Source organism: Zootoca vivipara, chromosome 4 (assembly GCF_963506605.1).
Source record: "Zootoca vivipara chromosome 4, rZooViv1.1, whole genome shotgun sequence".
Taxonomy (NCBI): Eukaryota; Metazoa; Chordata; class Lepidosauria; order Squamata; family Lacertidae; genus Zootoca; species Zootoca vivipara.
In genome coordinates this window covers 46,445,954-46,458,360 of record NC_083279.1, presented here as the reverse complement: position 1 = coordinate 46,458,360, position 12,407 = coordinate 46,445,954, and the positions used below count along the sequence as shown (strand labels likewise).

General features: G+C 42.8%; 1 protein-coding gene across 2 annotated transcripts; it reads left to right on the top strand.

Annotated features, from left to right (window-relative positions):
• The first annotated feature begins 3,465 nt into the window (after positions 1–3,465).
• FUNDC1 (FUN14 domain containing 1) lies at positions 3,466–12,224 on the top strand. Of its 2 annotated transcripts, XM_035116209.2 has the most exons (6): positions 3,466–3,936; positions 6,499–6,538; positions 7,916–8,072; positions 9,443–9,518; positions 10,598–10,726; positions 11,606–12,224. In XM_035116209.2, exons 1-6 carry the CDS (start codon positions 3,925–3,927, stop codon positions 11,681–11,683), a joined length of 492 nt encoding a protein of 163 aa, XP_034972100.1. In that variant the 5' UTR covers positions 3,466–3,924; the 3' UTR covers positions 11,684–12,224. The 2 variants fall into 2 exon arrangements, with proteins under 2 accessions (XP_034972100.1, XP_034972099.2); XM_035116208.2 differs by lacking the exon at positions 6,499–6,538 and having other exon boundaries at positions 3,474–3,815.
• Positions 12,225–12,407: the final 183 nt, after the last annotated feature.

Genomic DNA, 12,407 nt, shown 5'->3' with positions numbered 1-12,407 from the left:
CTGCAGCTGACCTAAATTAATCTCATTTGCTTATAATAAATAATGAATTCACCTTAAGCTTTGTGTAGCTGAAAGTCAGAACCCGTGCGCTAAAGTGGCTCAAAGTGCACAGCCACAAGCTACTGCAGATTCCATTATGCATTCCCCATGGCGGAAGTAGTTGCGTACCAAACACTTTCCCTTCTGGTTTGCCTGGTATGGTATCATGGCTGTTTGTTGCTCAGCTGTACAACAGAGCTGTACATACATTGGTTTTAATAAGGTTGTGGGGCATGATGGTGGGAACATATGGAAGCTCATGGGAGAAATAGACTTGAGTTTATCACAACCACCTTGGGCAAAGGACTGTAGAGAGTTGAGGACTGGGGTGTCTGAAGGCTGAGTGGCCTGATTCTGCTGTTGGCCCAGCTCCCTTTTATGCTCTTTAAAGGGCTGTTGCCCAATTCTGCAGTCCTTGGCTCTTAATGTGTGGGGAAATAGGAAGGCACTGGGAATGTGTCTTTCAAGCCAGTTTCTCTCTTTTGCTCCCACACCCCTGCCACTGCTTAAACATCTAGTCTGATAAACAATTCTGAATATCAGGAAAGCTTGCTTGCTATTTTTTGGGGACATTTTGGTTGGTCCAATAAAGGTATGAGCCTATCCTGGCATTTAGAAGCAATACTAAAAAGGGACAGTGTTTCTGTTCTTTATTGTACAATCTCTTGGCTCTTTTGTAGAGGAGTGACTCATGATTTACTAATGTTTGGATTGGCACAGAAAATGTTTTGGGAGCATTTGTATAGCATAGAACACGGTTCCAAGCAGAAGTAACTGCATCAATTTTCCCATGGGAATTGCTTTCTTAAGGTTGCATGTTGCATCTCACTGAAATGCCATCAGAGGAATATCCTATGTGAAAGGCAATGTATTGAACAACTTGTCACCGTTTCCTCTTTGCCCCAGAATTATATTAAGTCGGGGCACTGTGGGAAATTTAAAGGATCCAGCCACTTGATGCTTCTTGCAGTCATGGCTAGGGGGGGAAAAACATTTAAGGAGGCCAAAGATAGGCCTTGAGAGCTGGTTCAAGGATTTCAGGTGCTTGTGCTACCCCAACAATGCCTAAGTTCAGCATTACTATTTCCCTCAGGAATTAAAACGGGGGACAGGCATGTTTAGATTTTTAGGATGGTGAGGGCTATGGGGCAAGACCTTTGGTGAAAGTGGACTTGGGCTATGTGGCACTGTAATAAAAAACTTCTTCTTCTTCTTCTTCTTCTTCTTCTTCTTCTTCTTCTTCTTCTTCTTCTTCTTCTTCTTCTTCTTCTTTTTCTTCTTCAGCGATTACTCGTAGCTAAGATTGTCTTCCATAAACACGATTTTAACAATGGGTGTGTAAGTGACTGTGGAGGCCAATTCTGGATCTGCACGTCCTTCCACAGTGGGGACACTGGTTTCCAGGCGGAAGTTGATCACGGTGTGGATTTGCCAAGCGTGCCTTCCTCTTAGCACGTTTCTCCCATGCGTCCTGAGATCGAGTTTCTTCAAAGCCCATGACACCTTTGGTAAAGGCTGTTCTCCAACTGGAGCGCTGGCAAGCCACTGTTTCCCAGTTGTCAGTGTTTATACTACATTTTTAAAGATTTGCCTTGAGACAGTCTTTAAACCTCTTTTGTTGACCACCAGCATTATACTTTCCATTTTTAAGTTCGGAATAGAGTAGTTGCTTTGGAAGACGATCATCAGGCATCCGCACATGACCAGTCCAACGAAGTTGATGTTGAAGAATCATTGCTTCAACACTTCAACACTTCTTCTTATTCAATCATTGATTCTTCAATAAAGAACATAACATGTTTACAACCATTGTTTCAAGTGATGTTAATTATCATTAAGCATCAGGCAGGAATATTATAAAATGAAGAACTTAATACAACCATGACTGTTTAATTATTTCTAAGTCAAAGTTAGCCACACTTACATCCTTCCTACTGTAATTTTGAAGATCTCTGTTAATGAACTTCTCAAATGCTGTGCTCTCACTTTTGGTTGCTTCTTGTGCTTTTGCTAGTTCTGCCCCTTTAGTTGATTTACTTATCCATTCATTCACATGATCAGCAAAAAGACAATTTAATTCAGGGATGAGAAAGAATGCTGAATTGTACAGTAGTTGTAATCAGAAGAAGACTGAGCTTACCGGTAATAATTCCTACTTCACTCCCAAGAAACACCAAAACCAGGCAGAAATTGACTCCTCCAAACAATCAGAAAACAACAACACTGCATCTGAAAAGTTGATTCCTGGTGTGTGCATTCAGAGAATCCAGTGTATGTGCGTACATAGGGAATTTCCTACCCAGCAGCCTGTGAAGTAAAAAATGGGCTCTAGTGATCATGTGCTCCTTGCCAAAAGCCTCCCACATTGGCGCCCTGGCGAGGCTCATTTCCCTGGTGAAGCTCATCTAGTGCCTACAAGCGGCGTAGTGAGCCGCCGTGACACCAGGGGCAGCAAATTGCCATGCACCTTGGGGGGGGGGCATCACCAAGCGGGCTTTTTACCTGGAGTTTGGTGCTGGAGGCGTGCGGATTTGGAGGCGCGGTGATACCCCGCCACGTAACGGTGCATGCGCAGCATCGCGCTGCGCATGCGTGTTACGTGGCGGGGTATCACTGCCCCCTCCCGGTGACTCCAATGCCGTGCGCGTCCAGCGCCAAGCTCCAGGTAGAAAGCCCGCTCAGTGCGGTGTGTCTGCCACACCAAGGGGGCTTTTTACCTGGAGTTTGGACGCATGCACAGCATTGTTACGTGGCGGGGTATTGCTGCCCCCCAGCGACTCCAAAGCCGTGCACCTCCCACTCCAAACTCCCAAAGCCCGCTTGGAGCGGCGGGTGTGTGTGTGTGTGGCACTTGGCACCCCCACCCCCGTGACTCCCAAGCTGAGCCTCCAGTGGAACCCGGGGCAGACTGCCCGCATCGCGCCCCCCCCCATTGTGACGCCCCTGGTGCCTACTCTGGTGTCTTTTTATTGTTCAATCCTTTTAAACTATATTTATATACCGCCTGTTTCTTCCAAGGACCTCAAAATGGTATATCTAGTTCTCCTCCCCATTTCAGCCTCACAACAGTCTTGTGCAGTAGGTTAGACCAGTGTTTTTTTCGGGGGAGGGGGATGCATAGGTATGCATACCCCTAAACATTTTGTGCATCTAAGTTTGGCCTCATTGAGGGGCACTATGTGAGTAGGAAAATGAGAGTACACCTAAACATTTTCTTAAAGAAAAAAAAGCACTGGGTTAGAAGGGATGGTGAATGGCCCGAAAACTTGATCTTGCTGCTTCTGATTGGTTTTCACTTGTATTTTGCGGTTTACATCACCATGTAAACCCGTAAACCAGTCTGTGGCAACAACTGCGCAGCTCTTCGCTTTCAGTGTCCAAGGAACCCGGATGGTCAGGATCTCCTGGCAGGCCCTCTTCCTCGGCACTCTCTATCCGTTTCGCTTGAGGGAGAAGGGAACTCAAAACCACAACTCCCATAATTCCGCGCGAGTAGCTTCTGAGGCGACGCGACTCCATGACAGCCGAGGGCCCCGAGAGGAGACTTACAAAAACGCTTTTACTGGTTTTCTCCTCGGGTCGCGCATGCGCTGCTGCCAGAGCCCTCGGATTGTTTGTTCCCTGAGTGCGCGCGCGGGGGGTGGGGGGGGTGGAATGTTGTAGGGCGGCGAGTGGGCGGAGCAGTTGCGGCTGCCTCTCTCTCGTTCTCTCCCCCCCGCCCCGCCCGTCCTCCCCAGTTGCTAATATGGCGTCTCGGAGAGCTCGCTCCGCCTCAGGTCAGTTGACAGCCCGGCTTCCTCCAGGGCCGCCTGGCGCAGTTTCCATGGCGCTCGAACCTCCCAGGGCGGAGATGGCCTGCCTTGCGCATAGAGACGGAGCCGGTTGATGGAGGAGCTGGTCAGTCGTCTCGACTTGGGAGCCCAACTCGCCCGACGCTTCCTGGGCTTCTCTCTCTCTCTCTCTCTCTCAGTCCTGCCCTTCCCTTTCGCCCACCCCCAATCCGTGGGGCTTGGGCGGCTCCAGAACAGGCGGGGCTTGCGCAGACCCCTTGCCCAAGGGGGCGGAGGGTGGTGGTGGAGGGCATAAATGTAGAGGGGCGAGGGTCAGGGCGCTTAGGGGCCTCCTCCAGCCAGGACATTTTCTCGCAGTGCCAGACTAATCAGGCTTGCTCGGAAGTAAGGCTCTCTGTTCTCACTTATTTAGTAAGTGTGCTTAGGGTTGGCCATAATAAGAGTCCTGCTGGGTCAGATTAAGAAAACTGCACCTAGTTTAGGATCAGTGGCTACCCAGATGCCCATAGGGAGCTCACAGTGGGTTGGACTGGATGACCCTTGGGGTCCCTTCCACCTCAACAATTGAATGATTCTAACAAGCAGAGCTTCAAAGCAGTGGCCATTTCCTGCTGGTAGTTTCCCAGCCGCTAGCATTCAGATGCATGCTGCTGACCCTGGAGGCTCTGTGGCTTAGAGTAAGGAGTATTAGCTTTAACTTAAAGGGATCCCTGGCCATTAGGTCCAGTTGTGACCTGGGGTTGCGGCGCTCATCTCACATTATTGGCCGAGGGAGCCGGCATACAGCTTCCAGGTCATGTGGCCAGCATGACTAAGCCGCTTCTGGCAAACCAGAGCAGCGCACAGAAACGCCGTTTACCTTCCCGCTGGAGCGGTACCTATTTATCTACTTGCACTTTGCTGTGCTTTCGAACTGTTAGGTTGGCAGGAGCTGGGACCGAGCAACAGGTGCTCACCCCGTCGCGGGGATTCGAACCGCCGACCTTCTGATCGGCAAGCCCTAGGCTCTGTGGTTTAACCCACAGCGCCACAGCTTTAACTTACGGTATAATAAATACATTAGTTAGTTTAAATGGTATAATAAATACATTAGTTAGTTTAAAGGGTGCTGCGAGACTGATTGTTTTGACTCAGATTTTGACTCTGATTGAGATTTAACAATGGATTGCTATCTTGTGATCCAGGATAGTGTAACAATGCAGTGTATTTGCTAGAGAAATTAAGAGGGAGAGGGTTTGGTTTCTCTGAGGAAGCAATGTTCTTTTGTCACCCTATACACTCTGTCCCCTAGTCTAGTTCTCAGATTACTGCTTTTAGGTGCATGACTATTCTTTCCCCTTATGAGTCCCCAAAAAATTTAAAGCGTGGCTGTGATAGACAGGCAATAAAATGCATATACTGTATATCATGCAGTTGTGCCTGTCTGAGAGAAGAGATTGGCTGGCAAACTGGGTTTTTTTGCTCTACCATGAGTGAAATGACTCTTAGGGTAAGGCTGTGGCTGTGCAGTGGCTAAGGTGTCACATATAGAGAGAAGATGGCTACACGTGCAACAGTTATCACTTGGCATATTTTATATAGGTACTAATATGAAGTCAGAATAGTAAAGAATTTAAAAGGATAGATTCCTCTGCTCGCACCATTTGTTCTTGTGGGTGACATGTGGATTTTCTAATCTGTGTTAATGCATGGTTGTAGTTATTCTAGATTAAGTAATATTGCATGCCAGCTGTTCTGGGTATGTGTTAACGGCTGTCTTTTATTTTATGCTTCATCTCGTCCATCCTTGATGTAGCTGCCTGTACTTCCAGCTCCATACAACATTTACCTGCATTTATTTAGTCTTTTTCCTGCATGGTAGGGAAATCCAACTTGGTGCCCTCCAGAGACATGGTTGGACTCTAGCTCCCTCCAGCCCCAACCAACATGATGAGAGAATGATGAGAGCTGTAGTCCCAACAACACTTTGAAGGCACCATGTTACTGATGGCAAGAAAGTTGATTTGCTTTGCTGGTCTTGCCCACGTGGGCAGGGAGGGAATCCACACCTAGTGCGTGTGTGAGTTAGTAGAGCAAATGTCCTCCATGGCTCAAAATGAGAAATGGGCGCTCAGCCACTTGCCGTGTGTGATGCCACTCCACTCTCCTTCATTCAGAGGTTAAAAGTTGCTCCCTTTGGTTGCCTTACAGCTCTTTGGCCTTTCATTGCTTTAATTTTGCATAACTGAGGTTAGTGTTATTTACACTTCGAATGACTTGCGGAGAATTCTTTTATTTATAATTTTAAATATTTTAGGTAGGTGTTGAGGAAATGTCAGCTGTAAATGACACTGGAAAGCATAGATAATTTAGGGCTCACACTAAACCCATGACATTATAAATTATGGGGATTTTGAGCTCAGACAGAATGGCATTGGTGTCCTTCACCTAATGACCCTAAAAACTTACATCCTTGGGGATCACGTTTGACAGATTTACTGCACAGGAAATGAAGGCTAGTGTTCATTTTCATCCTCTTTGGATTTTCTTTGCTGTGAAATCTCTTTTGAGTATTATCCCATTATGTTGAAGTACAAAATGCAGACTTAATGCTCCACCAATCCATGACATGATTTCCTGATCTTAAAAATTGTGATAGTCTTGGCTTTCCTTTTTCATTTTTTTAAAGGAACAACTACTGAAAGTACGTGAAAATCTGGCTAAAGTAGGTGTGTGTGTCTATGTGTAATATATGTGTAATACATACAATTCTCATACATATATACACACACACATATATATACACATGCATACTGTGTGTGTGTGTGTATATATATATATATATATATATATATATATATATATATATATATAATATACTGGTATATATATATATATGATGCTTATGTGTCTATGTGCCTTTGGTTTCCCTTTCTTTCTTGCAAGGAACTTCTTCTGAGTACTTTGGTTGGTTTTGCCATCTCTGCATTTTGGTAACACTGCAGGGATGTGTCTATTTTTGTATGCATGTGTGTTTAATGTGTAAAGAGGTAAACCTGCAGGTCAAGGCCTTGGAATGGCCATGGAGACTAATGGTAGGACGTGTTCAATGATTGCATGTCACTGAAACACATATATCACACTGCAGAGAATGAAGGGTTCTATCTGAAATATTTACAGTATTGTGGCCTTAGTTGACGTGCTAGTATTCTGCTTTGTGGATTCCTGAGAGAATGTTCTCAGATTAGTGCCACATAAGCAAACATTTTATATCCACAACATATATATGCATATGCCATACTGCTTTAACTGAATGGGACCCGTTATCTAATAAGCTTAGAAATCTAGAAGGTTTTTTTTTGCCTTTCCATAGTACTCTCAAATTGTACATAAGAATGTACAGTATAGCCTTTTTATCTTTATCAGTGTTCATATAATTAAGAAAATGTAGTAGGTGAGATAGTGTGAGGAGGCATCTACTTGTGCAACAGGGTTTTCCTTCCTCTCCTGCCCCCTGCAGCCCCACAGGCACCCCCAAAATCTGCTGCAGAGGGTGGGGGACCCTCTAGAACAGATTTGGGGAGCTTGCAAGGGGCTGGAGGAGGGAGAAGGAAAAGAGAAACCAGGAGTCCTGTGGTGCAAGCAAGTGGACATCATTGGAACAGGGCTTTATTATGACTGCTCCTGTTCTGTGAAACAGCATGCAGCCACTCTCTCCACTTTCCAGAATCAATTGAATACATTTTTGTTTTGTTTTGTTTTGTCAAGCTTTCCCAGCTATATGAATGGGTCTCTGCCATAGGTGTCCAATTCATATTGTTTTTAAACTTACCTCATATTTTTTTGTTTTAAAAAGCTGTTTTTCTTATAATTTGTATACTGCCACGGGATTTATGTGGAAGGAGATTAATATAAATAATTAGAGTAATATCTCCCAGTTGTTTTTATACGACTTGCTCTTCCCGAACAGCTGGATTATTAGTGTGTTCAGTTAAATCACTTTCATCAGGCATATGTTTGTGAATTAGCATTGCTGAGAGCTGCAACGCATTTACTCTTTTTTTTTTAATGTAGAGGGAAACTAACTATCAATTTCTCTTTTAAAGAGCATGACAGTGATGAGGATTCATACGAAGTACTGGATTTAACAGAATATGCAAGGCGCCATCATTGGTGGAACCGAGTGTTTGGCAGGAATTCTGGACCTATTGTAGAAAAGTATTCTGTAGCTACTCAGATTGTAATGGGTGGCGTATCAGGCTGGTGAGAACTAACTGCTTTTAAATACTGTAGTGTGTTTTTAATAGATAGAGCAATTTTCTTCTGAAAGTGTTTTTAAACTGATTTAAATTTTACATTTCTGAGATCACACTTAACTAGTAAAAGAGGTTTCAAACATTCTTATAAGCAGTTTTCAAAATATCTAGGAGAAGATATTGCTATCATTTTTTTAAAAAGACAGGGCAGGAATGGCACAATTGATTATGAGACTGTATTGGAATAGTTGGCTTCTTTAACTGTGACTAAAGATAATGGGGTGGTATTCAATGTCAGTTGAATTGGACTAGGCACACTGAAATCAATGGATTGAAGTTACTTTAGACCAGGCTTCCTCAAACTCAGCCCTCCAGATGTTTTTGGCCTACAACTCCCATGATCCCTAGCTAGCAGGACCAGTGGTCAGGGATGATGGGAATTGTAGTCTCAAAACATCTGGAGGGCTGAGGTTGAGGAAGCCTGCTTTAGACCATTGATTTCAATGGACCTACTCTGAGTGTGACATCATACTTTTATATTTACACCTTGCAACCTACAAATGCTTACAAATGAGGTATTATAGTTCAGTATTTATTTAATTAACTTTGGTTTCATTAAAAGATTTGGAAATAAAAGTGGGTTGGTAAAGTGAAACCACCCTCCTGTGGCACCGTAATGTTGCTGTTCAGAGCTAGATTTTAAGGATTGTTCAAAGACTAGGTAGAAAAAATAATCTTCACAAGTATCACAGCATTAAGGGACCTAAAAAGAAAGTATTCAAAATAGTGGTGTAAATTATATTATGACAATGCAGTTTATATCCATCAGCATCTTTATTACAGTTTAGTTTGATCAACAGGATCCACCTATACCGTAGAAGTTAACAAACAAGTAACTGATGGCATGCAGTAATGTCATGTGGTCTTATTTATTCAGGAAAGTAGCCTCATATTTTGTAAATACCACTAAATCATATCTCTTGTGCTGTTAGTCTCATGTTGCTCTGTCTGGGTTGCCAATGAGAATAATGAGAGTTCCTGCATATTTCTTATCCCATGAGATTCTACCCTTGCCAACAGTATTCAGTTAGGGGGTTTCAAAATGCACAATCTTGAGAATGAGAATTCTGGAACACAGTAACCAATTATCAGATTATCCTCATTGCCTATTCTCCTGTGCACATTTACCGGTACTTGAAAGTAAATATGTTGTGAGCCCAGTAAGTATGCACAGTTTGACAACTCAGACTGTAATCCAATAACACTTTCCTAGGAATAAACCCTATTGAACTTGGAGGTTCTTAGTTCTGAGTAGACATGTATAAGATTGCACTGTTAATTTGTCTTTTCATTTTTTCTCTCTCTCGTTCCTCCAAGGTGTGCAGGATTTTTATTCCAGAAGGTTGGAAAACTTGCAGCGACTGCAGTAGGCGGCGGTTTTCTTTTGCTACAAGTATGCAGATTTTAATTATTTAGAAAGTGCTATGATTTGAATACTGTATAGGCAAGTTAACTGCTCAGCAAACAGAAAGGGAAGTGGAGGCTGTAACAACAGCTGAATGGTTTTGCATAAAGTGGTCCTTGAAGGGTATTTCCCAGATCCCCTCTTGCTGGTGCAGCTCTGCTAAAATCCATGTGAGAAGAACCACAAATTGCCCATAATAAAACGTTAAAGTTTTGGTTGAAGAAGTGTTGGTCGGTCTATCTATCTCATCTACACACGCACACTTTAAAAATTAAAGTATCTAAAAGTCTCTTATTTAAGTATGAGACATTAAAGCGGGTATTTTGTGAAATATAACATAGCAATCATAAGTGGGAAGTGCTATATAACATAGCAATCATAAGTGGGAAGGCATTTTTTTGGGGGGGTGTTCCTCTCACTGATAGTTTTAACCCCTACCCCTGTTGAAGCCAGTGTTGGGCATGAGGAATAACTGTGATGGCTTCAGGCTGGCTCAGTTAAGGAGATTGACAAGGAAGAGAGAGGGCTTTGGATCCAGCATTCCAGGACAATATGATATGCCCCAGAATGCTGCTGAATGAGTCCCACTGCTGGCGGTACGTCTGTGCCTGCTGAGCTCTGTGAGGGTGTACCAAGGGCCTCCAGTGTGGACGGACCATCCAAGTAGTACAGCTTTTCCTTGCAAATGGAGCCACACTTCCACCCCATCCTAAATGCCCCCCTCCCCGCTGCAAGCTGGCCTTCAGCAAGGATTAGGATTCCCGTATGTAAATGTACCATTTAAGTCATTATGACTATAAGCCAAAAATAGATTCTGTAAACAAACTGATAGGTTTTAAGTGGCATGCCCATAAATACTATTTTAGCCTTTAAATATTTATTGCAGTCTCTCTGCTGATTTATCTTAAAATTAAAAGTTTAAAGATATATATACAGTCTAGGGGGATTATGTGGAAGGTGACCTAATTTTAGCAGATAATAGTTTCCTAAATAAGTACATTTCCTTACATGCATTCAGATTTTTTTATGCTCTAGCTCCTCAGATGTCTGTCTTTTACTTTTCCTAGATTGCTAGTCATAGTGGCTACGTACAGGTTGACTGGAAAAGGGTTGAAAAAGATGTAAACAAAGCAAAGAAGCAACTCAAAAAGCGAGCAAACAAGGCAGCTCCTGAAATCCACACATTGATTGAGGAGGTAAATCTTGTCTTACTTGCTTTTGAATATTGATTCTGCTGTGGCCTTGATGCAATGTTGGGTTTCCAAGTGTTCCACATCTTAACAACCTATGGTATGTTAGATGACCCTTGCCTCCAGGAAAGGGGGTGCTGAGTAAAGCTTTGGGCTGCACACTTTAAGTGCTGTGCCCCAGATGGCCTTTGCTTTACCCTGGACTTCAGCAAGAAGGGAGGGAATGCAGTCCCCACCCCCCATGAGATGAGTCCTTCACTTGGGTATATTGCCTGGAGGCCTTTTGACTGGTTCTATACGGAGGCATATTTTATTTATTCAGTCTATCTGACTATCTTCCATTGACCTTAAAGAGTCAGATGTCTGTATCCATGAAACAATTATATTTCCTTAGAAATAGGTTTTTATTTGAGAACAAATGCCACCTTAAAAAACTAACAAATGTACTTCGGCATAAACTCTGGTGCATCAAATGCACAAAACTGTATGCCACAATACATTTGTTAGCCTTTTAAAGGTGCCCAAGGACTGTAGATTTTCTTGCAACAGGCTACCCCTCTGGAATTTTTATTTAGGGGTTCGTTATTTAAAGTATTTATGATAAAACATTTGAAAGCATTTGAAATGTCACAGGTGGTTGCAGATGCCTTCTACACAAGCATTATGGCCTTATAATTCAAGACAAAGGTAGACAGTTCCTTTTTAAAACAATGAACAATCTTTCCACAACTAACAAAGCTCTACCTAGAGCTATATTCCACCTGTACTCTGTAACTCTGATGGTTATCCGAGTGCAAAAAGTATTTGTTTATTTTTAAAATGTTTTTTTTGTTTTTGCTGTAATGCCATTTCCACAGCCTATAGTGAACTCTCTTTCCTTTTCAGACAACAGAATTCCTTAAACAGAACATAGTTGTATCTGGCGGGTTTGTCGGAGGCTTCTTGTTGGGCCTTGCATCTTAAGGACATTTCTCTTCCTGCTGGCTTAACCATGATAATGAAGAAGGGTAGCAACGCACAGTTCTTGAGTGAGGCAGTCTGAGTCGCTCTCTAGTCACTCCAGAGCAAGATGGATGGATTTGCCAGACAAATCTTGAGTATTTTGCATTTTAGGCTTTTGCCTCCTTAAGCTTGCTGAAACAGGTTTGCTGAAAAATCTATAGTGTGTTGCATAGCATTCCTTGAAGGAGCAAGAACTGGCTAACTTTCGTCATAATTTTTATTATTGTATCTCCATGCAGAATTCAGCATATTTAATAAGCTATCTTTTGGCTCCACATCTTTTTTCCAATTTTAGGGATATATTTTTATTATTATTTAAGACAATCCCGTGCTGTGTTTAATCATGCCTTTGACTAAATGTGTATATTGTGCTTCAAGCGCAGAACTAGCCATCGTCTGTAGAAACCACTGCAATAAAAATAATCTATACATCAGTAATATCTTTTTGCAAAGATGAAATAACAAGCAATTGTGAACCTATTAAAGAGTGAAGATCAATCAATGCCTGATCTTTGCTTTCGTGTGTTTTCATATGTTGTATCAACTTGATGTGGTTCCATCATCAATCACACAAGCAGAATGTGGGCAATAGCAAATGTAAAAATCAGAGGAACAGAGGATCGTTTATAAGCAAATTGCAGGAATGACCCATTTCCAGGAAACATTTTAGTGGTAGCAGCTTTTA

What these genes read in the sequence shown, in the direction of transcription:
- FUNDC1 (XM_035116209.2), top strand. An exon ending in ATGGGTGGCGTATCAGGCTG is followed by an intron (nt 8,073 to 9,442) that starts GTGAGAACTAAC and finishes CGTTCCTCCAAG; the next exon opens with GTGTGCAGGATTTTTATTCC. An exon ending in GCGGTTTTCTTTTGCTACAA is followed by an intron (nt 9,519 to 10,597) that starts GTATGCAGATTT and finishes TACTTTTCCTAG; the next exon opens with ATTGCTAGTCATAGTGGCTA.